Source organism: Panthera onca, chromosome E1, assembly GCF_046562875.1.
Source record: "Panthera onca isolate mPanOnc1 chromosome E1, mPanOnc1 haplotype 2, whole genome shotgun sequence".
NCBI classification, from domain to species: Eukaryota; Metazoa; Chordata; class Mammalia; order Carnivora; family Felidae; genus Panthera; species Panthera onca.
In genome coordinates this window covers 34,935,930-34,961,045 of record NC_138352.1, presented here as the reverse complement: position 1 = coordinate 34,961,045, position 25,116 = coordinate 34,935,930, and the positions used below count along the sequence as shown (strand labels likewise).

Genomic DNA, 25,116 nt, shown 5'->3' with positions numbered 1-25,116 from the left:
AGGCTCCCCTACTTGCTGTGCCACCTTGGGCAAGTTGCCTAACTTCTCCATGCCTCAGTTTCCTTGTTTACCCACCCATTTAGAGTATTGCATCCAGTGTTATGTGAGAGGTTAACTGAGAGGACCTGTGTGCAATGCCTGGCACAGAACAAAAACCAAATGTACCAGCCTGCTGTTATTGTTTATAATCTTGATTGATACAAGCACCTCACATCTGCAGGCACCTTCCAGTTTCTAAAATGCCTTCATGTTCTTCTTGCTTGATGTCTACAACACGTTTGGGAGGCAGGAAGGCAAGCTATGGGTTAGTAACTCATTTTCAGGTAGGGAACACTAAGGTTCAGAGAGACTGAGGGACTTGCCCTCATCATGCAGCCAGTGAGTGGTAGGGTGGGCACATGAAGCTCCTCCCTCTAGAGCCTTCCGTGTCCCCTCTCCCACCTGCTTCCCCAGGTGAAGTAGAAACCTGGGCTCAGGAGTCAGAGAAACCTGTGAGCAACAGACAAGCCTGCCCTGGGTGGTTGGTTACTGTGGTGGCCGCTTACAATGATCTGGGGACAGACCTGGGGAGGGATGGGGAAAAGAGGGTGGGGCACCCTACCCAGAGTGCAGAAGAGAGGGGTGACACCCAGGGAGGTCTAGGCCACGAGTCAGATGTACTTAAATCTTTCCTGGGAGTTCCTATCACAACTCTGGGAAGGGAGGTCCCCCATTTCACGGATTAGGAAATTGGGCTGGGATGAGGTGAGAGCAGGAGGCGGGGGGCAGATGAGGAAGCCCCCAGACTCCAGAGAGGCCACTTCCCGGGAGGAGCTTCCTCCCGTTGCCATGACTACCGTTCCCAGGGAGCCTGGATGACTGCAATCTGTTGAGCTATTTTCTCCCTGGCGTCTGTTTCTGGGGCCAAGTCCAGTGCCAGGAATGCTCAGGAGGGAGGAGGGGCATGCCTGGCAGGGCCCTCTGCTTCCTCACCCTGCCTGAGGCTGTGGGAGGGGAGGTGGAACTTGGATTCTGCAGATGAAGCCCTTGTGGGGGCCCATGCTTGTGATCTCCAACATTATCTTGGACAGCTCCGGCAGTGATGTGGGTACTAGTCCCCTCGCCCCCTCTTCTGGCACCCTCTTTCTCCAGCCCAGGGAGACACGCGTGTGAGCACATGCTCCTCCTGTTCCCATCTCTGGGATCAGGGCTAATTACAGCCTATAATTAGGGGAATTACACTCATTAAGGAAAGAGCTGATCATTGACAAAAACTGGGCCGAGGAGGGAGGGCTTCTGGGAGCCGAGCAGGAGGCAGGGCTGGGCCAGCTTTCCTAGCCCCTCCTTGGGGTCTGCACCCCTTGCCAGGCCTCCAGCTCCCTGCCTTCCAGCCACCTTTGTCTGGCCCAACAGAGAGAAGGTCCAGGGTTTTGTGCGAAGGAATTTGCGGCAAGAGAGAAGGTTACCGTGGCGTGAAATTATGCCCACTGCTAGGGAGGATTGATGAGCCATTAGGGAGGCTGGCCCTTGCCTCAGTTGGCCCCTTGCCTCTGCCAAGACCCTGGGCAGCCCATGCCCACCGCCAGGCTCCATGCTGCCACACCAGACTGCTCTCCCAGTTTGGGTGGAGAGGCTAGAGAGGGGCAAGTGCTTCTTAGGTGGTTCCAGCATCTGTGTCTCCAGCGCCTGTCCTCCTCCCTGGGCTGTGGACCCTGCGGAGCTGCAGAAGGGGGCCCCTATTGATAATGCAGGGCAATGCCATAATTGTTCACACCAATTATTTCCCCATTAGCACTCCCAGTCTGAACCGGTTACCCTGTTACAGCAGTACAAGGGGTCAAGAAGACTTTGCCTGGGGAAAGGGGGCCAGGAGAGATGCTGATGGAAGAGGGGCAGAGGCAAGCCCCTTTTCCTCCCTTTCCCATCCTGCCAGCTCTTTAATATTTGTTTCGGTTCCTTCATGGAGCATACTAAGTTCATGGAACATCCTAAGTGCTAGGCACTTCACATGAACCCTTTTGTATAATCCTCATCATGACTTTATGGAGTAGGTATATTGGTCACATTGTACAGCGGAGGAAAAGAAGGTCACAGTGGTCAAATGACCTGTCCAAGGTCAACCAATGGGAAGGAGATTTAGACACAGATCTTCCCATCTCCTGAGTCTGTGATTTTCCCATTATATCTTGCCACTCCCTTATTTCCAGAGGTGTTCTGAGCTGACTGGGGTCTGAGACAGGCCTAGGGTGAATGAGGCAGTTCAGGAAGCCCAGGTTGGTAGCAAAGGACCTCCCGTTGGTCATTATCAAGTCCCTTTGACCTTGACCCCCTTGAATTTGGGGGAGATGGCTTTTATTGTTATTGCTTAAGTGTCTGCCTCCCCTAGAGATTCTGAATTCCTTGAGGGCAAGGACTTGGAGAGTTCATCTTGATATTGTCAGTGTCCAGCACAGGCCTGGCAAAGAGCAGATGCCTAGGAAAAGTTTACTGAATGAACGAATGAATGAATGAATAGATGGCAAGGGGCACCCCTGAGGCTACCTGGTTCTGTGTCGGGGCCCCTTCACCACCAGTTCTTTTACAGGGTAGTAGGTGGAGGAAGGAAGGTTCTGGAGGTGTCTGATGTGTCTCTGTACAACTAAACAATCACCTTTAGTTGTACAGAGCTTCACTGGGCATCTGTGCCTGTCCCCCGTCTCCCCTCCACCCCCTATACACACTATAGTAGCGCCAGAGATCCCGAGGAGGGCACCCACTCTGGGCTGGTTCCTCCCTCCGCTGCCCAGGCCTACCTTGGTAGTGGAAATGGAAGGTGCCAGGCCCAGCAGGTGGTGGGAGGCTCTGGAACCTCAGTGCTGCTTGGTGGGTGGGGCTACGGATGACCTGGCCCCTCAGCAAGAAAGACTGGTTGGCCAGGGGCAGTGGGTCGGGCCCCCCCAGGCCCTCCACAGTCACCACCTCCCCCTCTCGGAGGCTGATGTTCTGGACCTGTGGTGGGATAGACACAGCAAAGCAGAGCAGTCAGGCTTCTTCCTGCTGACTGAGCCCTGCTGCCCACAGGCTCCCAGAGGCCCCAGGCACGGCCAATCCTCAGGGCCGCTTGGCTCCTTGAGCCCTCAGGCCCCGAACTAGGCTCTCGAGTGCAGGAGAAGCTCATTTCACTTCCCGGTAACCCCGTGAGCCGGGATCTGAAGTTCATACCCAAGGTCACATAAATATTATTAGCAGAATTGGAATTTGTAAGCATGTCTTTCTGTCTCCAAAGCTTTTCTTTTTCTTTTCCTTTCCTTTTTTTTTTAATATAATTTTTTTAATGTTTATTTATTTGTGTGTGAGAGAGACAGAGTGTGAGCGGCGGAGGGGCAGAGAGAGAGGGAGACACAGAATCCGAAGCAGGCTCCAGGCTCTGAGCCGTCAGCACAGAGCCCGACGCGGGGCTCGAACTCACGAACTGTGAGATCATGACCTGAGCCGAAGTCAGATGCTTAACTGACTGAGCCACCCAGGCACCCCTCTTTTCTTTTTTTTAATTTGAGAGAGAGAGAACATGTGTGAATGGGGGAGAGGGGCAGAGAGAGAGAGAGAGAGAGACAAAGAGAGAGAATCCCAAGCAAGTTCCATGCTCAGTGCAGAGTCTGATGCGGGGCTCCATCCCACGATCCTGGGATCATGACCTGAGTCGAAATCAAGAGTCAGAAGCTTAACAGACTGTGCCACCCAGGCGCCCCATCTCCAAAGGTTTTCAATGACACCAGGACACCTGCTGCTTCCTATCCCTTCACTTCTCTGGGCTCAGTTTTCTCTTCTGTAAAGTGGGGTGGAGTAGGTATGTTGAACTAGATAGGTGTCCAAGGGCCCGGCCAGCCATGTGAGGTCTTAAGCATCAGATCCATGTGCCCAGCTTCCCCTGGACACCCCCTGCTGGACCCCACATCCAGCCTGCCCCACACTGAGCCACCCCACACCCAGCCAGCAGCTTCCCTCACCGTCCATGTGCATGCCCAAGTTAGAAACTGGCATCTGGCCTCCTCCCTTATACTCTGCATCCGATCAGTCATTCAATCCTGTCTGTTGGACCCCAATTTTCTTATTACTCTTCATCCCCCTGCCACTTCCCAGCTCCTCACAACTATTACTCACTGGGATCACTGCGGCCGCCTCTCTGCCTGCAGGGCTTCACCCACTCCTCCCTCTGCATCAATACTTCCTGAACTGCAGCCAGCTAACAGCTCCAACCTGTGGCCCGTCGTAGCGCTTCCTTGCTGAAATCCTCTGGTGGCGCTCCGTGGAGCCCGCAAAACCCCCACTATCTAGTCCTGATGCCTTGCCGTGGCCCTCGGGGCCCTGCCCAACTTGGCCCCTGCGGTCTGTGCAGCCAGGCCTTACGCTGTGCGCCTGCACTTCTCAGTCATCAGTGTCTCTTCTCTGGGCCTCTCTCTCTTTTTTAAAAATGTTTATTTATTTTGTTAGAGGGGGTCGGGGAGGGGCGGAGAGAGGGGAGAGAAGGGATCCCGAGCAGGCTCTGCGCTATCCGTGGAGCCCGACGCGGGGCTCGAACTCACGAATTGCGAGGTCGAGAGTCGGACGCCCAACTGACTGAGTCGCCCAGGTGCTCCTCTGGGCCTCTTTTTCCAGTCTTCCCTCTGATTGTCCCAGGCCTCTCTGCCACCACCCCAATCCTCAGGCCCTCAATCCCTGGATCATCCTTCTGGGCTCCATGCCTTCATTCAGTCAAACAAGGATTGGACAGCAATAGACTGCCCAGAGGGGAAGTGGCAGTGTGGCCTGGTACAAGGAGCCCAGAGATCTGTTCCTTCCCATATGTCCCAGTTGGCCCTTTCTTTCTATCCCTTAGCTCCGATCACCTCCTGCACATTTTTTCTCACCTGGAGAATGGCCTTGTCCCCTCCCATCCCCAGCTCATCTCTGGGTCCTGGCTGGCTCAGATCAGATTATGTCTCTCTCCTACCCTGTTCGCGACCTCAGACTGCCCAGAGGACAAGGTCCAAACCTCCCAGCTCACAGTTGGCCCCAGTGGCTTTGCCAGCCTCGCTTACCGGCACTGCGAGCAGAGGCTACACCTCCCCCCCGCCCCTCTGGACATTTGTATACGCAGGACCCTGCGCAGGGAATGCCCTCTCTTCTTGCCCTGCTGCTGAAGCTGGTCATTCTTTCAGATCTCAGGACCACCACCCTCTGCCTCCCAAGCCAGGCCAGTCCATTCCTTTGCCTCAGGGCCTCCCCACCTCTCTGTACCTCTCCATTAGAGCCCAGGGTGGCGTTCGGGGTCACAATGCCCTCTTCAACGGCCAGTTGCAATAAATCTGTGTGGAGAGAGTGACTGTGTGGACAAGGGGAGGTACATTCCTCGCCAGATCCCTGTGAGCTGAGAAGCACAGAGGATGATGGATGCCAAGCCCAGCCGGATCCAAGGAGACAGTCACGCTCTGGGCCCCTCAGACTGTGGGTGCCGAGGACAGATGTGCCCGGGGACTCCTCTGTCTGGGAGAAAAGACCTAGTGGGTCTTTGGGGCCAAAAAGAAGGCTCAAGGCGGGGTGCTGGGCCGGCAGTGTTGCCTCTCCGCGGGGCGCTCTCTTACAGGGCACGTTCGTTCGGGTGGAGGCTGCCTGACCATCTGCCGGGGACATTCCTCAGGGAATTGCTGCTGCAGGCAGAGGCTGGATGAGGTCCCTTCAAACTTGGAGATTCTGTGATTCTAGAGTTGGGCAAACAAGACTCACACACGTGGAATCTGTAATTATCGAGAGACGCCAGGCAGCATATAATTCCGACTTAAGTGGCGCTGAATGCATGCAGCAGGAATCCTCTAGGGGGGAACGGAGGGATTGCAGGCTCAGGGAGAGCGTGGAGCAGGCGGGTCTGAGAGGTCCTGGGGAGGAGGAGGAAGGGAGGACATCGCTGCAGGGAAATGAACGTAGCCTTTTTCCTAGTTCCCGTAAACGTCCCTTGACCTACAGCTTCCAGCTCCTGACCCCGCTGTTTTGCCACCAGCGGAGGCAGCCCCACAATAACAATGACCGTTTATGGAGCACCTACAATGTGTCCAGCCTCGTTCTGTTTATAGATAGGATTTCGTTCTCACCACACTTCCATAAGGTAGGTGGTCAGATCCCCCGTAAGTAAACGTAGGCTCAGAGAGGCTAAGGAACTCAGCAAAAGGTCACAAAAAGCGTTAAGTAGCAGAATCTTGCTTTGCTGGAGGCAAAGGCAATTCCTTCCCTCCCCACCTCATGGCGGTGTTACCTGCAGAAAGCCATCCAGACATCCAGGTGTCCATACATCTGTATTCCCAGACCCCAGGCCCACCGGGTTTAGCGTGGGGTGGGTCTTGGCCAGATCTGGCTTTTTCCAAGATGTTGAGATTTATGTTCTCAATAGCCATCCTTCGACCCCACCCCCGAAGCCCGGGGTAAAACTGGGAAAACTGGGAACTGAGGGCCCTGGCCCCCTCTGATCAAGAGAAGGCATAGCCCCCTCCAGCCAGCCTGGCTTTCAGCCCAGCTTGGCAGTGAGGGTTGCCATGAGATCACAGAAGGGAGTGGGCCTGGGTTGCCCAGGGCTCACATCCAGAGGGCACCCTGTTCTCCGCGAGAGGCTGTCTGTGCAGCCCTGGTCCCTTGGGTTCCCAGCACCCACTTGCAGGCCTGCTGCAGTGGCTGCAATGTAATTTGTCACTTGTTTGAAGGCCAGGCCTGACAGGGGCCAGACAGGGCTGAGTGTTGGACAAGGAGGGTGATGAAGTCTTGATGCAATTTGCAGGCATCTGAAGAGCTTGGGAGACAGATTGAAATGTCAGCTCTGCTCACAAGGGCTGTCTTCCCACACCCCTAGCCGGTGACAAGAGTGGGAGCTGGGGGCCAGGCAGGGGGGAAATAGAGCTGAGGGAGGCGAGGACAGTTCCCCCAGGACCCTGTCTAGCACTGCCCGGCTTCCAGCAGACCATGGGGTCAGTTCAAGGGAGGAAATACAGCCTCTTTGAGGAGGCTGACTCTCTCCTGAATGGGAGGTAGGGAGGATTTAGGTTGTGCTCTGCCAACCCCAGACCATCAGCCTTGACTGGCCTGTCTGTCCCCATGGAAGCCGCCAGTCGGGTCTCCAGAACATGCCCTGATGGTATGATTCATAGATGGGATGGTGCCACCATCCCCCAAGTAAAACCCTGCACAGGCGGGTGGGCTCAAGGATGATTCTGGTGTGTGAGCCCCACCCCTGGCACCTGAGCCCTCAGCCCCCAGAAGTTGGCCACAGTCCCTGCTCCACTAAACCCTCCTGGTCACCAACACCCATGCATATACTCTGACATAGACCCAAGTTGATGCACACAGCCTCCTCGAACACTTGGCCTGGCACACAGGTGCCCTCACACCCACGTGCTCCCCCACACCCTCGTGCTCCCCACGCCCATGTGCTCCCCTACACCCATGTGCTCCCCCACACTCTCGTGCTCCACCCATCCCTGTGCCTCTCCACTCCAAACAATATTATGATAATCACAATTTTTCCCATGAGACCCTTTACCGTTTTCAAAGCTTTTGCACATCCATTATCCTCTCAGATCTCACAAAATCTCAACAAGGGAGGCAGAGCAGATTGCGTTTACCTCCACTCTATAGATAAGGGAATCTTGTAATCAGAGATGTTGAGACTTCCTCTTTGGGTCACCCAGTAAATCCAAAGCAAAGCCAGGACTCCAGGCCAGGACCTCCGATTCCTGGTCCAGTGCTTTGTCTTCATGCACAGCGCCCCAGGCCCTGCTCCCAAACTGGAGGAATTCGAGGTGGGTGTCTTGCAGGAGCAGGCAGGGCTGAGTTGAGAAAAGGGATTGGGTAGAGCCCCCCACCAACAGTCCCCAGCTGAACTCCCTTTTTAGATTCACCACACCTGCCCAATCGCCTGGGCCGGGGGAAGAACAGGTGCTCTTAAGTCCTGGAATCAAACCCTGGCTCCATCACTGACCACTTGAAAGGGCCTTGGGCAGGTCACGTGACCTTTGTGAACCCCAGTTTCGTGTGTGAAATGGGATGGCTGTACCAACCTGATAGGGCTGTAAGGATTAAGTTAGATCCTACCTGTAAGGGGCTTAGCACAGAACAAGCACAGCTTAGTCCTCTTCCCCTTTCCTGGGGAGATCTGGGCCCTACCCTGGTAAGACCATGGCTCTTGCCATGGTGACAGCTGTCACCAAAAGACCCTTAGCCTCAGGTCTGCCAGGCTCTGCCTAGGAGGCACTGGACCTGGGAGCCGCCCTCTCTCTGGCTCAGGCTCTACAGCTGTGAGGAAGCAGGAAGCAGGGTCAAGTGCTTGAGGGGCTACTGTCCAGTCTGGCTTATGAGGGAAATTCCTGAACCCAAAAAAGGAGACCTGCTCAGAAGGACTGGCTGGGAGGGCCCTTCTGCATCATTTGGTGCATCTCCTTTTACAGAGAGGGAAACCAGTCCAGAAAAGGCCAGGGGCTCTGCTCAGGTACCAAGAGATGGGCTGCAGAGGCGGGACTGGAGCCCCAGTCCCACATGACAGCCTCTGTGCTCTTGTCAGAACTGATGCCTGTTCACAAGCTCTTATGAGCTTGAGTCTGCCTTGGGGATGGGGAGAATGGCCTAAACCCGTGGGGCTAGACCTGCCTGTGCCCCTGAAACTCCCCTCAGATTAGCCTTCCAGGAGCCAGAAAAGAGGAGGTTGCCCAGAAACCACCTGGGCCGAAGGTTGACTGGCTACCCTACTGGTGTCCACATCAGGCCTGGTCCCAGTGTTCCGGCTATCATACTGGCAGCTGGCCTGGCACGGGAGAGCTGTGTTCCAGTGCAGCCACCTGGGGCACGAGGGTAGGGACTATGAGCAGCTGTGCCCAGGCTCCAGATGGTACAGAGAACAGCCAAACCAAGATGGAGGCTGGCAGTGGGAAGGCTCTTGGAATGCCAAGTGCAATGAGAGGCACACGCCAGGCCCAGAAAGGCCTGGAGCCCTCGGGGGAGACCGGCTGCCCGGAGAAGGGATGGGACCCCCATGGGCCATCCTGAAGGGGCTTCTCTGGGTCTCACCCGAAAGAGCCTAGCCCAGTGCCTGACCCCAGCTGACACAGGACAACCTCCTCTGATTACGGAGGGCCTGGCCTGTCTCCTTCCTGTGGGCGGCTCAGACGTCCAGCCTCACCCATAGCTGCAGGACCCCGAAGGGAGGGAGGCAGGGTGATGAGGGGCTGTGGTCCAAGACATGAAGAGCTGGGGCGTTAGGGATTCTGGAACCCGTGAGGCTGTTCCTCATGCAAAGGGTCTTGTCTGGGGCCCCGGACTTTAGCCAGGGTTGTGGTCACATGGCAGGGGCTCAGCATGGTGTCAGGGATGTGACTTGTGGGTCCTTAACATGCTCTTCTCCTCTCACGGTTTCTCTCATCCCTCCTGCCTGGATTCCATCCCTTCTACCTACCCTGAGCCATCCCTGTGAATTCATGGAGGGGCAGGCAGGGACTTACCCACAATGGAGAGAAGCCACAAGCCTTTCCCCAGTCTCAAGGAGCCACAGGCACCCTCTAGGCCTTCCGGCTGCCTCACCCATTTCATCCCCTACTGCCCTGGGCAGAAGAGCCCTGATTTCAGGCCTAGCGCCTGGCAGGAGTGCAACCCAGAAGCCCCTAAGTTCACCTTCTGTTCCTGTGCAATAAAGTCACCTGTCCCAAACTGCCTGGCAACCTTCAAACAGCCAGTCTGCCATACCCGCTGCTTCTCAGCCCAGGCTTGTCTGCTGACCTCTCATCTGTCAGGCCCCAGAGCAGGTCTCATTGCCTCCAGAAATCCTTCTCCGGCCCTCCAGGCCGATGAAGCGTGCCCCATCCTGGCATTCCCACAGTCCCCTGCGCTTCCCACTCCATCCCGACGGCACCGAGCTTTCTGTTTAGGACTTCTGTCTCCCCCAGGAACTGTGTCTAACACCAGCACAGGGTCTGGCACACGGTAATTGCTCAGTTTACATTTGGAGAACGGATTCATTCACCAAACCACATTAGTTACTGATTAACTGAGTGACTTGGGCAATTCCCTGTCCTTGCTAGCCTCAGTGTTTCCCACTCTCCATGGGTACTGGTCTGCAGTATCCGTAATTCTTCAGGTTCCAAAGCCACCTGCGTGGTGTGGCAAGGAGGCCCAGACAGGGGTAGAGGTTGCCAGAACTGGCCCTGGAAGGAGACGGACCTTAACTCTCGCTTCAGCCCTGGCTGATTCTGCCCCTTCCTTCCTGGCCCTTCCTGCCGTGGCCTCAGACTCTAAGTCAGACCACCGGGGCCAACAGGGTCCCCAAGGACTCTGCCCCATGGTGGTGAGGTAGAGGTGGTGAGGCAGCCAGTACCTGCCTGCCACATTTCCACACAGTGATCCAGGGCTGTGGCAGGGCTTCATCTCAAGGTTGCCTGGTAACAGCTTTTGCATTCTGATGAAAAAAAAAAAAAATGTGGCAGCACCAGACAACAGACACAGGGCTTATATGGCGGCGGGGGGGTGGGCGTCTAGGGTGGGGCTTGTGCCCGGGCCGTGGCGTGGCCGGGGGCAGGCAAAGCCGGCGTCTTGCTCCTGGTGGAGAGTACCAGGACTGGGCCTAGCCTGGCCCAGCGGGCTTCAGTGGGGACGGTAGGCTCGGGGGGCAAGCGCAGCCAGCTCGGGCCTGCAGGAGGGCACCCAGCCTGGCATCTGCCCCTTCCCATCCCCTTTCCCACACCTGCAGCTGGCGCCTTCCACCCGGTGAGCCACAGCCGGTGCTACCTCTCATTAGGTGATGATTTTACATTAATTACCTTAATTAAGCGGCACTGAGTGCTAATGGCTCAGGGGGGTGGTGGTGGCTTCTCCTAATTACCCTCCCAGTCAGCCCAGAGCGAGGGGCACACGGCTTGGCAGAGCAGGAGCAAACAGTTACAGAAAGGAGGGGAGGGACCCACCAGTGGTGGGAGAGGGGGAGAGGGGCCCCTCCCCCCGCCACTCCGGCCCTGGCTCGGAGACCTGGACCTGACATCTCCAGGACAGGTGTAGCCGGCCCAGATCCAGAGGCTTTGGGATGTGTGGGGAGCAGGCCAGGAGCTGGGAGCAAGCAGCACCGCCCTGTTTCCTGGACTCCTCTGCCCCCTTCTCTGTGCTCCTCAGTCACCTGCCTGGTTCCCTCACCTAGGCTGAATGCCTCTCTCCATCTCCATTCTGTCTCCAGACTCAGGCCAATGTCACCACATTCCTTCCTTCCTCCATCCATCTGTCCAGTCAGTCAGTCCATGGAGACCCCATGGCGGGCCCTATACTCCAAGGTACCCCTCAAGGAGCTCACGGTCTAGTTGGGGAGCTGGCTAGCTATAAACAGGCCCACAGGACAAGACGTTGGGAGAGAATTCACAGAGAAAGTGACATCAAGGGTGAGTCCTGGGAGGGGACAGTAGGATGACTCTTCTGGGCAGAGGGACGAGCACATCCAGTCGGAGCTTGTGAGGAAAGCGGGCTTGGCCCACCCAGTTAGCTGCATGTTGCTTAGTGCAAAGGGGCAGTGGACAATGAGGGAGGAAGTGGCTAGACATGGGTCAGAGGGACTGGCCATGATTCAGAGGCCCCTGGGGAGGTGTGGTGGGGGAGGATTGATTTCATATGGGAAACACTACTGCAGTGGAGGGCACTGGCTGGCTCAGCTGGAAAAGCATGTGACTCTTGATCTCAGGGTCGTGAGTTCAAGCCCCACATTGGGCATAAGAGCTTACTAAAATTAAAATAAAATAAAATAAAATAAAATAAAATAAAATAAAATAAAATAAAATAAAATAAAATAAAACAAAATAAAATAATAAAACAAAATAAAGATGACTACAGGGGCGCCTAAGTGGCTCAATTTGTTAAGCGTCCAACACTTGCTTTCAACTCAGGTCATGATCTCATGGTCTGTGAGATCAAGCCCCTCATCGGGCTCTGTGGAGACAGCATGGAGCCTGTTTGGGATTCTCTCTCTCCCTCTCTCTTTAACCCCACCACGCATGTACAGGTGCCCTCTCTCTCTCTCTCTCTCTCTCAAAATAAATAAACATTAAAATAAATGACTACAGTGGAGGTGGAGGACAGTGGGGGCAATCATGAGTGGGGTGACCAGTGAGGCAGCCACTGCATCATCTGGGGGAAGGATGATGGAGGCTGGACCATGTGGTGGTTGTGGGGATGGAGGGGAGAAGCAGGCAGATCTGAGTTTTGGGGAATGTTATGATAGAATGTGCACAGGGGTAGACAGGACCCAGAGATGAGGGAGAAAGAAGGGCCAGGCTGACCTGCAGCCTGGTTCCAGGTGCCATCCACCTTGCACAGTGGTGGCCCTGTTCCATGTTTCTGATGGGTTAGGGTCCATCTCTAAGGTCAGGAGTGGTGCGGTATGCAGGTTTGGGGGAGCAAGAGGGAAGAGTTGGGTTTGAGGTGCATGGGGGTGGAAGAGCCTATGGGATATCCTTGAGGACCTTCGGGCTCAGGTTTGAGGATTAAAAGAGTCTTCATCCAAGGGAGGGATGAGATGGCCCAGAAAGGGCAGGTGGCAGGAGGCTGGGACTGTGGGTCTGACTCGCCCACCAGCTGACGGTGCACCACGTCTGTCTCCCTCACCTCTGCACCCGAGTCAGCACAGGACCTGGCCAGAGGAGCTGCTCAGGGAGTATTTGCTGAAGGCATGAGTGAGTGAATGAGAGAGTCATTGACGCTGCATGGCTCTCTCGAGCCCAACCACACAGCCCTGAGTTCTTGCTACTCAGTCACATAAATTCAGAGACTCACCCAATCCCCTGCCCCTCCAAGGGTAGAGCCCCTCCTCAAGCTCTTCTGAGCTCCTGGGGAAGAGCATGGGCTCGCCTGCCCCTCCTGCAGCCCCTTTCAACCTAAGGCATTACTGGTCGGGCACAGTAGCTCTTTAGTCCCTGGTGCATAGGGCAGAAACTGGCCAAGTTTTGGGTCCAGCCCTGGCTCTAGGCCCCCCTCCAACGGATGCCCCTGAGCATCCCCACCTCCCCCGATAGCCAGCACCTTTCTGGAAAGATAATACACCAGCCCCAGATTTGTCTCCGCCAGATCCAGGCTGCTTACCTTGATTTCTACGCCGTAGCCAGGGTAGACGGAGATGTAGTAGAAACAGTCCAGGCCGACATCAATAGGTGAGCTGGGGGCCATGGGGGAGTCCAAAGAGCCCTCTGGGCCTGAGAAATTCCAGCTACAAGGGCCTGGGAGGCAGGAGGAAACAAAAGGCTAAGCCCAGCTCTGGTGAAGTTGGTTCAACCAAGGCTGATCAGTGTGTGTGTGTGTGTGTGTGTGTGTGTGGTGAAGCCCGCCTCTTGGGACGTCTATTCCCCTGTTGAAAGAAGGGACCACCTTTTCTTGAGCACCTACTATGTGCAATCTTAGCTCAGTTCTCACAAAGGCTCACTGAGGTCCGTCTTCTTACCACTATTTAACAGAGGAGGCTCAGAGAGGTTCAGCAAAATTCCTAGGGTCTGTTGTAGTTGCTTCCAATCAGGGTTTGAACCCAGGTCTATCTGGTTCCCATCCACATGCCTCCTATGTGCTGGCCCTTGGTGCCAAAGGGCAAGGCAGGATGGCACAGTGACAGAGACAGAGGAACACGGGGGCCCCGCATTTCCCCGATCCCCATTTCTAGATCTGCAAGCCAGCGAGCAGCTGACCTGGTGGCTGGACGGTGGTGATGGTGGTGGTGATGATGGTGGCGGTGGTCTCCTCATCATCCCCTGAAGCTGTAGATGTGGCGATAGTTCCCTCCATCCCAAGTCCCGTGGTCTGGGGCCCAACCTCTGGAGCCCATGGCCTGCCCATGTCTCCAGGACCCTCCTGGGTTGGAGTCCATGCTCTGCTAGGGGGTGTAGTACTGGGCCTTTCCCCTGGGCCTGGGGTGGGCACTGGAGGCAGGGGAGCTGTGATACGAAGCACAGGAGCCTCTGACTCCAGGCTCCAGGGTCTTTCTCTGGACTGGGGCTGAGTGGGTGCCGCGGCCATGGCCGGAGTGGGGCTGGTGAAGACAGGGCGGCTGTCCTGGTTGGCCAGGCGGGGAAGGGGACTCGGGGTGAATGGTGTAGGTGGGTCCGGCTGGAAGGGCAGCACCGGCCTCAGCCCTGCCTCGCCCCCCTCTAGCCCTTCTTGTAGGAATTCCTCGAGCAGCGGGTGGTGGTTGAGCAGTTTCAGGGTAGGGGCTGTTGTGACGAAATGGACGCCTCTCTCCGGCTGCTCAGGTGTGGGGGCCACTGTCAGTTCCCCATCCGTCTCCTCGATGCCTGGGGCCTGCCCTTCCCCCGTGGTTGGGGTCTCTGAGGAGAGTCCTGAAATAATAACGAATCATCAGAGGTGCCCCCCTGCCCCACCGTGAACAGCGTCACCCCCAGTCCACACAGCAGGAGATCTACCTCTCTGTTGATGGAGAGACTTGGGGAGTGTGTTCAATGTCCAGAACCAGGAGCTACGGAGTTTGAGAGCTGGAAATGAGGGGACATCACATATCTCACGTGACAGCCTTGAGATATGTGATGTCCCCTCGTTTCCCCTCCGACACCAGAGGTGGACGCGGTTACACTATTTTCTGCCGTTCTCAGATTTGGCCTCAGACTCCTTCTCAACACAAGATGCCCGGCAACCAGCCTTGATAACTCAGACCGACAGGACAAATACGTATTTGCCATTCCTAATTGGGGCCTTCATTTTGTAGGTGAGGAAACAGGCCAAAGAAAGGAAGTGGGGGCGTCTGGGTTGAGCATCTGACTTCGGCTCAGGTCATGATCTCACGGTTCATGAGTTCGAGCCCCGCGTCGGGCTCCGTGCTGACAGCTCGGAGCCTGGAGCCTGCTTTGGATTCTGTGTCTCCCTCTCTCTCTGCCCGCCCCCTCCCGCTCATTCTGTGTGTGTGTGTGTGTGTGTGTGTGTGTGTGTGTGTCTTAAAAATAATACACATTAAAAAAGAAAACAAAAAAAGAAAGGAAGTGGCTTGCTCTGGGTCACACACCAGTCAGTTGAAGACCTGAGGTAAAACCCTTAGCAAAAGTCAGATCCCCCCACCACAGTGACTTTTCCACCTGAGATTATAGGGCTGTCAAGTTCATTTTCCATTCTCAGTGAAGCTGCTAGTCATTAGTTTCAGGAAATGCTTCATATATTTGGGGTTTTGTTTTAGATTCCCTCACGGGTACATAGCATCTTTTTTAGAGTCCCAATTGGTCCTATTTCTCTCACTTCTCAAAAAATCGTTTCTTTCGTCTTTTTTTTTTTTTTTTTTTTTGGATCCTTTTAGAACAGTGATGTGAACAGAGTAGGAAGAGCCAAGAGCTAGAGTAAAGCATATGTGGCTTCAAACCCCAAATCCATTCTGCTTTGAGGCTGTTGACCTCAGGCAAATAACCTAAACTCTCTGCAACTTAGTCTACTCATCTGTAAAATGGGGTTTATTTGGGGGATTAACTGAGATGATATTACTTCTTTTCCTCATTTGATATGTGTCTCTAAATTCTCGTGATCTTTCCTATGATACTAGCCAGGACTATCTAGGGCAGGGTCTAAAGCAGGGATAGAATGCTTAGCCCCAATCCATGGCAGACATTGTTAGCCAGTTTGGAGTATTCCTTGCTGAGCCGCATGGGACTTCAGAATCCTTCTCGACACAGTTATCCAGGCAGCCACTACTAATCAATTCGAAAGGCTGCGGAAGAGGAAACTCATTTGCTCTTGCTGGTTTGAGGTACAGGTTGCTCTGCTATTGATTATTTTGACTTTTTGAACCACAGAGCTGGACAGATGATGCATATTCTGCTTGTGGGCCACTAAGCTCTCCAGATCCTTAACTGCCAGGAAAAGGTCAATGGATGCTGGCTCCAGATTCAGCTCATATAGAATTCTGCCAGTTCCGAGAAGGCCAGGAGGATATTCTGGTTCTAACAGCTCTCAAAATGGCTGCATGAGCACTTGAAGGGAAACACAGCCAGAGCGAGTTAACAGTTTGCGAGGAGAAGGTTGGTTCCTCTGAATGTCTGATGGTGGGGTTGTCATTCCACAGGCTCACACCCACCCCACGGATTGGCAGGCGTGAGGAAGTGGCAGATGGCCTACATTCTGTTCAGGAGCCCATAGCAGCTCTGATGTGTCAGACAAATGGGAGGAGGGAGGAGACGGGGTGGAAGAGGTAGGGGCAGGTCAGAGGGCTCTCCATGGTTCTGGGTCAGAGGGGCCTTGGTGCCCCGAGACCCTGAGAAAACAGGACCAACCCTTATCTCCTGAGATGCCCACTAAAGCAACTCATCTGTGCTTTGGCATTCCGTGCCAGACATTGACGACACAATGCCCAACCTCAATGCCCAGCCAGGCCCATACCCCCAGAGCAGATGGTCGGCCAGCGCCCTGTGTCTTTCATTTGAGTCACTAATGGAGGGGCCAGGCAGTGCTTGTGACATGCCAGGACAGGGCTACTCTCTTTGCCCACCTCCCAGATGCCACACAGTCTTTGCCAGGTGAGCCGAGACTGATCTTAACATGGCACAAGGAACGGGACCCTTTCTCATCACGTAGACTGAAGACCAGTGTCCCCTTCCAGGATTGCCCGATAAGACATGTGGCCCGTGGCTCCCAGGGCAGGTACCTGTGGGATTCTTGACTGGGAGAGGGAGGACAAGGAGATCCTCTAACTCAGGAAGGGACCATAGCGGACCCAGCTCCTCCCGCTGGCTGCCAGGTGGGTACCAGGCAATGGAGCGGAGCTAATGGGCACCTCCCGTCACTGTCGATTGCACTGATTGTGTTATCTGGGGGGACTGAGCACTTGGTTAAATGGGATCGAGATAGCATATCAAACGAGCAAATTGATTCTGTAATCAGCTGCCACTTGGTCCCGGAGGGTGCTACCCACTGTCAGAGAGGGTAAGATAACATTTCTGGGAGACAAGCCATTTCTGGGGAGAGGGCATCTCCCCATATCCTGGTTGACTCTGATGGAAGCCCGAGGCCCTGTGACCTGTCCTTCCTGCCACCAGGTTCCTGGGGTTTTCTGCCTGGGCTGAGTTCAGAGGTGCAGAGACTGACAGAGGGAGAGAATGTGAGGCAGGGGATGGTGAAAGGGGGTGTCAGGACCCCAGATGCTCAGTCTCATCAGGTGCTTACTGTCTTCCAGTCACTGAGTCAGGCTGTTCCCAGATCTTGTATTATTTAATTGATACTACAACTCCGTGAGAGGGGAATTATAAAGAAGCTGAAGCCTAGAGGGGAGGGGTGAGGACCTGCCCAGTGGCACAGTGGTGGAGCTGGGATCAAGCTATGCTGATCTGGCTTCAAAGCCTTAGTCTTCCCGTGATACTAGCCTGCCTCACAGGAGAGCCGAGCTATCCAGTGGAGAAGCCTCTAGTCAGGTGAGGAAACTAAGGCTCGGAGAGATAATGGACTTGTCCAAGGTCTGGTGCAGTTTGCAGGTAGAGCTAGGGCCAGAATTTCTGGCATCCGGAGCCTGGTCTGGACCCTCAGGAAGCCTTCTGCCTGGAACTCAGGGAGCACCCACCCGGTGCCCCAAGCGCCTCTGAATCTGGGGCCCAAACCAGAAACAATAACACGGTTTCTCTGGGCGCGGCCAGAGTCCCACATACCTGGGTTCAAGGGTCAGCTCTGCCACGTGGGCCCCCTTCCCAGGAGCCCAGGCAAGTTGCCTCTCAGGGTTTTTGTGTCCTCAGGTGTAAAACGGGCACTTGGGAGGGGTTTTCTGAGACTTGGTGCTCTAAACTGTAGTTTCTCAAGGGAGGCACTGAGGGAGAGGCCACACCGCAGAGGCTGGGCGGCCCCCGCCCACCCCTGCCAGGGCAACATTGAGGCAGGCCTGGGGTGGGGAGGAGATGGCCCTGGACACGGGCTCTCCTCTCTGAGGGAACATGTTCCCTGTTGTGTGGCGGTGTGTGTGACCCCGAGCACGTCAGCATCGTCATCTGTTAAATGAGGATATTCCAGCATGCAAAGGGCAGCTACCTCTAGGCCTGCATGTCGTTGGTGGACAGGTCCCCCATGATCCCCACCTGTTTGCTTCCCCCCGCTGCCCCGACACAGGGATGCCCTCCCGGGGCTGCTCCTCTCTCCTCTCCTCCAGTAGGGAGGGAGGGCCGGGGGCCACTTCTTCCAAGAGGGCTGGGTCCGGGAAAGACCCGTCCCCTCCGCGCAACCCCCTCCCCCGCGCAGATGAGGCCGGAGCTTCCCGGCAGCCCCCCCCCCCCCCCCCGTGTGGCCCCGCCGTCGCCTGGGCCCTCCCCCCGCATTAGCTCTTAAGCTATGCAAATAGACATCGGAGGGAGCCCTGTTTAAAGTATTTAGACGAAATGAAAAAAGGCTTTCATCGGCACTAATGAGCCATTCAGGATGCCTCCCCGGTGGATTCTCTCCCGCTCCCGCCTCCCGGCCGGCGCAGCCACCCCCCCCCCCCCCCCCCCGTGGCCCCTCTTGGGAATGGAGGCCTCCCTCCCACCCCCGCTGGAGGCCCAGACTGGGCAGCCTAGGAAAGCACGCCGGTCCTGCCCCCTCCTCCCCAGGGGCCCAGCTTGGTGAGGTTACAGACAAGAGCCCGGTGCTCAATGCTGCCCCCGCCCCCGCAGGCCTGGATTGGAAGGAGGGGTGGGTTGTCTAGCCTCTGGAGGAAGCCATGAAGACTGGGGACTTTTCTTCATTGCATCCAACTAGATAGGTGTTATTGTCCCTGTCTTATAGATGGGGAAACTGAGGCTCACGGAGGTCCAGGAGGCTGCCAAGGGTTCACAGTGCTGGAGGGCTGTGGAGCTGGAATCGGTCTGTGTGGAGGCAGTGGTGAAGGATTGGGGTCATTATGCAGTGGCCCCACCTGGGGGACCTGCTGCTCGGGACAACAGCCTTCAGATGCTGCCTCAGGGACAGCTGGGCTGCCCCATTTGGTGCTAGTGTTTCTGTAAATCTTTCTGCACGAGACAGCCAGAAAACCTCAGGTTCCAGTCCCAAATCTGTGCCTCACTAGCTGTGTGACCTGGGCAGGGGGCTGCCCATTAGGGTCTCTGTTTCTCCATCTGTGGAGTGGGGACATCTGGGTTTGGTGAGGGCCACCTAGAGACAGGCCTATGCTCACAGCTGCCAGCCCCGCCTCAGCCTCTGCAAGGGCAGAAGGGGCCCCCGTCACTCTGATAGTCTCTGCAGAGGTACCAGGCATTCCCTCTTCAGGGCCACAGCTGCTGGCCTCCCAAGGACAAGGCCAAGGCCAGCACAGGGAGGGGTACCCAGAGTTCTAAGATGAGGTCAGCCTTGATCCCTAGGTTGTGGTAGCACCAGCTCTCAGCTGGTGTTGGGGGGAGCATGACAGCAGGTGGGTATAGGGGGAGCCTGGGGATACAGTGGGCAGGGAGCCCACCCCTCTGGGTTCTGGAGGTTAAGCTGGCCCAGCATAAGAATGAGAATTTAATGGGATACATTTATTATCCCATAAAAGTTAATGAGTTTATTCTGGAGGTTCCCTGGCCCCTTTCAAGTTTTAATAGGGGATTAGTAAGGGCCTGGCCCCTGTAGACCTCATTATCCCAGAGCCCAAGGGAGGGGAGAGGGGTCCTGGGAGTGAGAGTGCCTGCCCTCCCCCCCCCCCCCCCCCCCAGCCAGAGCCTGGTCTCCATAGGACCACTGAGCCCAGACCTGCCCCCTGAAATGAGAGGTCCCAGCTAGAGTCTAACTGGCCCCTGAGGCCCCTGAGGCCTGGGGTCCAGTTCTAGAGCTTCTGATTCCATGTGTTACTGTAGCAATTACAGCACACTATCCCCGCATCTGAGGTAGGTTTGCTGCTATTCGACTACTTACATTAACAGGAAAGGCAATATAAGCGCCATATGACAAATGGGGAAACTGAGGCCCAGAACTAGGGTGTGCCTTCTCCAAGGTCACCCAGGAGATGTGGCAGAGCCTGAATGGACACATTCTGTCTCCTGTGGTCTGGAGCCAGGCAGCTGGGGCAGGTAACGCTATTAGTCCGTGCTCCCTGTGTGCCCACTATGCAATCAGCACCTTCATGTGTCGGTCTCATCCTCCCCTTACTCTAAGGACGTTTGGGTCGTTATCCCAGAGAGGAAGACATCCAGGTCCAGAATGGTTGAGTAACTTGTTCAAGGGCACACAGCTAATGAGTGGCAAGCCTGGGACTAGAACCCAGAACTGGACAGCTCCATAGCTCAGCTCTGTCCACTGTTTTCTTTGGCCCTTGGCTGAAGCAACTGGGGCCTCCTTGACCATCTCCCCAGCAGCCTGGCCCCACTGTCCTAGGGCAGTCGTACCTGGAGCCCTGCAGCTTAGGGTATGGGGAAGGAACTGTCCTGCAGGGGCAGTGGTTGAAGTGGGCACAGAAATACACTCAAAAGGACCATCTCTGCCAGAACAGGTGCCTTCCCCATTCTGCCCCATTTGCTCACTATGCCTTTGTCTCTTCAAACCCTCCCCGTTCTACTAGGCCCAGCTCCTATCCTTCTTCTGGGGAGCCATTTCTGCTGGCCCAGTGGATGACAATGGCTCTCTCCTCTGACCTCCTGCAGGCACTCCCGGTACTGCTTGTGTCTGTGGGCAAGGATCCAGCATGAGGCATCTCTCTTCCCATATCTCTGCCCACAAATGCTGACCCTTGGTGCTTGGCACAGTGCAGGGTGGGCTCAAGGACTCTGCCTGTTTGCACACTTGGAAGCCTCCCTTCTCCCCAAAGCACCTGGCCCTTGTCCAGCAGGGGTGGGCAGGGGAGGGCAGAGGCGGGCCGGGGTGGGTCCTACAGGGAGAAGATGGGCAGCCAGCCCTTGGCAGTTCCCCAGCACAGCCCCAACTGGCAATTGATAAAGAGTGTCTGCCAGCACAGGCCAGTGGGTCCCCCAGTTCCAGACTATCTCCTCTTTTTCTCTGCTACTGACTCCCCTTCCCCCATCACACCTTCTTACTGCCCTCTCTTGGTCAACCCCTGGCAGTCCAGGAAAATCTGGAGTACAAATATGAATGGGAGCATCTCCTCCTGGCCAGGTTCCAGGCAAGGAAGTCGCTGGATCCGAGAATCTGAGCCCATGTAGCCTTGGTGAACATCTCATCCCTCCCTCATTTTTGCAGGAGGAAACTGAGTCCAGAGGGCTTTCCCAGGTCACACAGGAAACGGGGGATAGGGCTGGTACTCAGGATCTTGGGGCTCGGAGATCACCTTGCCCAACTGCTCTGCAGAGTAAACTCTGGGGTCGCCTGGTGGCTCAGTCGGTTACGTGCCTGATTCTTGATTTCGGCTCAGGTCATGATCTCATGGTCATGGGACTGAGCCCTGCGTTGGCCTCTGTGCTGAACGTGGGGCCTGCTTGGGATTCTCTCTCTCTCTATCCCTCTCTCTCTCTTCCCCTCCTCTCTCCCTCTCCCCTGCTTGCTCTTTCTCTCTCTCTTAAAAAAAATAAGAGTAAACTCTCCAAAACTTCTGGGGCTGTCTACTGTCTGTGGGCATACCTCCAGGGACAGAGAGTTCACTACTTCCTGAGCTAGCAGGGGCAACTTTGTCTCCCTCCGTCCCGGGTTGGGGTGGTAGATAACCCTGGGCTTTGGCATCTCAGGGTTGGGATCTTCTTGCCAGATGGAGAGAGCATGGGTGGGGGTAGGTAATGGCCAACAGCCAGGAGGCTGCCCACCTGGTCCTGGTGCAGCCCCTGACAGGCTGGGTTCCCCTGCACAAATCACTTCTTGAACACAAGCCTCCATTTCCCCACCAGCAAGATGGGAAAAGTATCTGAGGGCCCTGCCAGCTCTCACCTACCAGGATCCAGTGAGCTAAAAAGGACTTTGCGTATATAAATAGGAAACGCTACTGTTGACTGAGAACTTGCCACATGCCCGGCGTCATTCTAAGTGCTTTACCAGAATCAGCTCCTTCAATTCCCACGAACACTCTATAAGACACGGACTTTTAGTATTCCATTTGATAGATGGAGAAACTGGGACCCAGGGAGCACAGTTCCCCCAAGATTACTAATTTGAGTGTAACAGATTCAAACCCAGTGGTTGTCCAGCCCTGGAACAGTGCTATCTCACAGAACTTTTTGTGATGAGGGCAACATTTTGCATCTGTGTGTCCAGTATGGTAGCCGGTAGCCACATGTGGCTATGGAGCACTTGAAATGTGGCTTAGGAGACTGAGAAACTGAATTTTATTTATTTATTTATTTATTTTTTTTAACGTTTATTTATTTTTGAGACAGAGAGAGACAGAGCATGAACGGGGGAGGGTCAGAGAGAGGGAGACACAGAATCCGAAACAGGCTCCAGGCTCTGAGCTGTCAGCGCAGAGCCCGACGCGGGGCTCAAACTCACGGACCGTGAGATCATGACCTGAGCTGAAGTCGGCCGCTTAACCAACGGAGCCACCCAGGCGCCCCGAGAAACTGAATTTTAAATTTTATGTCATGTTAATGAATTTACATGTAAATAGCCAATGTGGGGTTAGTCCTACCATGATGGAAAGTGTAGCTCATACCTGACCTTATCTCCTGCAGGATTCACCGCCTTTCAGAAGGGAAGAGCCTGGAACAGGCGTCCTGCAGAAGACTTAAGACGGCATGCGTGGCAGTATCTGCTCCTCTTGTTTGAGTCTGGGGTTGGGCGGGGAGAGAAGCCATGGGCCTTCTTTAGATTTTCCGTAAAGGCTCAGGAGAATTGGCCTGTCATCACTTACCCCTTAGGGAGGATGAGTGCCACCCACTGATGATGTTGGCTTCCCAACCTTGGCTGAGCACTGGTGTTCTGAGGGGTGGGTGTTCAATGAGCAATTTGGGGAGCTCAGGCAGAGCCAATTTAGGAGGGCTTTGTGGGTGGCAGAAAGCCAGGAATGCTTGGCCTCACGTGATTTGGCTCAGGATGGGATCAGGGTGTGTGAATGTCTCATGACAATGCCTGCTGTGTTTGTTGACTTGCCAGCAACCTCACTGCTCAGTCAGGAGCACAGGAGGCAGAGAGCCTGGCCTGCCACTCCTCAAGGCTCTTGGGGCAGCCCCAGGGCAGCTTGAAGCCATGGCAGGGCATCCATAGTTACTGGGTCAGGCATGGACCTCCTAGAGAGCTGCCTTCCACCCAGAGAAGCAGCTTTTCGTGCTTGGAATCAATATTTTCCACTTTACATATGAAGGAACTGAGGCTGAGAGGCAAAGTAAATCATCCTAGTGCATACAGGAAGGAAGTGGCAAATAAGGGGTTTGAACTGGGTCTGCCTGTTCCACAGCTTGGGCTCAAAATTTCTACCACACTGAGTTGCTGCTTCCTGTGAGCACGTGTGTGTGCCTGTATGAGCATGTGGGTCTGTGGGTATACATGAACGTGTGCATGCAGGTCCAAACACATGCACGGGCCACAAGTCATTACCATTTGTCCTAGCTCACGGATGCCACACCCTGGAACCTGGCTTCATACAGTCCTCAAGCCCCAAAAGGCACTAACTCCCAGAAGGGATGTACTTCTCCCCAAGGTGGCTGCTATGCTCCCTCCTTTTCACTCTGCCCCTTCTTGGACTTTATCCTGGCCCTTTGCAGGGCCATGTGACCTGGACAGTCCCTCTGGCTCTGGGTATGTGAGAGGGAGGGGGACAGGGCTTTGGACTGTGGTGGGCCAGCTCTCTTCTCTTCTCCCTACTGCACTTTCCCTCCCTTGAGGCTGTGACCAGGGGCCCAGGGTAGAGGGAGCTCCCGGCTAACTGCCATGTTCTCTGCTTTCCAATTTAAAATCTAATATGGTCTCGCCACTGCAGAGCTGGGGGCTGGAGAGGTGATTAATGAGGCCTCTGCTACAGCGTCACCTGCTGCGTGCTCCACCTTCCCCTGCAGCCCTGCACTCCCTTCTCCTGTCTGCCTGCTGGTCCTGGGGACCTGGGGGCCCGAGGTCTTCCTGCCCACAGTTCCTGGGGTTGGGCAAGAGGCACAGGAACTGGGGGTGGCCTTGGAACAGGGGCAGTAGAATTGACTCCCACCCCTGGGGCAGACTGGAGGCTTGGGAGGAGCAGCAGGGGTCCCGTTGGCATCAACTCCCTCATCAGACTGGTAACTAATCAATCTGCCATACTCCACCCCGATTATGCCAACTCAAAGGAATGTGTGGCCAGGGCGTGGGGAGGGACTTAGTCCTGAGCTGGGTGCTCAGGTCAGCCCTGCCCCAGCACTAATGCTCCAGTCGCCACCTTGTCAGCGGCAGGGGTGTATTTCTCTGAAAGAAAAACCTTGGGAATGTTAGCTGGGACAAGGAAGGCCGTAAAGGCAGGAAGTACATTCTCCCTGGAGCCTGTACCAGGGCCAGCTTAGCCCAGCCCAGTGGTGAAGTTGGGGAACAGGAGTTGATCTAGGAAGGAGTAGCGATCCCCTCCATCCTCTGCGCCATCCAGCACGTACCATGGACAGTTCCTCCAAGGCTAGAAGCCAAGCAAGGCCGGGTCATAGCCTCCCAGTGCCCCAGAGCAGGTACCTTCCTGAGTCTCAGACCAGCATTTCTGGGCTGCAGCCCCCTTCCAGCCCCCACCCTGAAGTTTAAAAGCCAACACCACTGAGGTTGCTCCCAGTGCCTGCGTCTGTCTGCCTCCGAGCTGAATTAACTTCACGGTAGCCCTAAGGTTCTTGGGTCTTTAAGTCAGATGAAGGGGCTTGTTCCGTGCACCACAGTGAAAGTTCCCTCCCTGACCTTGTGACTTTTGTCCTGTGGCTGCTGTTGTCAGCTGCATCTGAGAGGAGATGGATTGGGAGAGTTGGCTAAGGATGGGGGGGTGGCGCTGAACCCAGACCTCCGGGCTGCCCTGGTCCTTAATGCTGATGTGGGCTCTGGGCACTCTGTGCCCAGGAAGTCACAGGAGTATCTGTTCTTAGCTGTGAAGGCTAAGAGGAGCCTGGTGAGGCCTTGTCAGAACCCTGACTCCAGCATTAACGTAGCTCTCCACTGATGGGCTGTGTGACCTTGAACTTGTCTTTTTGAAAAAAAAATTTTTTAACGTTTATTTATTTTTGAGACAGAGAGAGACAGAGCATGAACGGGGGAGGGGCAGAGAGAGAGGGAGACACAGAATCTGAAACGGGCTCCAGGCTCTGAGCGGTCAGCACAGAGACCGACGCGGGGCTTGAACTC

General features: G+C 55.3%; 1 protein-coding gene across 4 annotated transcripts in view; it reads right to left on the bottom strand.

Moving 5' to 3' along the window:
• The window catches only part of SEZ6 (seizure related 6 homolog), a 45,389-nt gene that overhangs the window by 9,530 nt on the left and 10,743 nt on the right, over positions 1-25,116 (bottom strand). For all 4 annotated transcript variants that reach the window (XM_078437534.2, XM_078437535.2, XM_078437536.2 and 1 more), the window contains exons 2-4: positions 13,671-14,318; positions 13,078-13,211; positions 2,772-2,967 (exon numbers count right to left, since the gene is read on the bottom strand). In XM_078437534.2, coding sequence (XP_078293660.1) covers positions 2,772-2,967; positions 13,078-13,211; positions 13,671-14,318 — 978 coding nt within the window. The remainder of the gene's footprint in view (positions 1-2,771; positions 2,968-13,077; positions 13,212-13,670; positions 14,319-25,116) is intronic.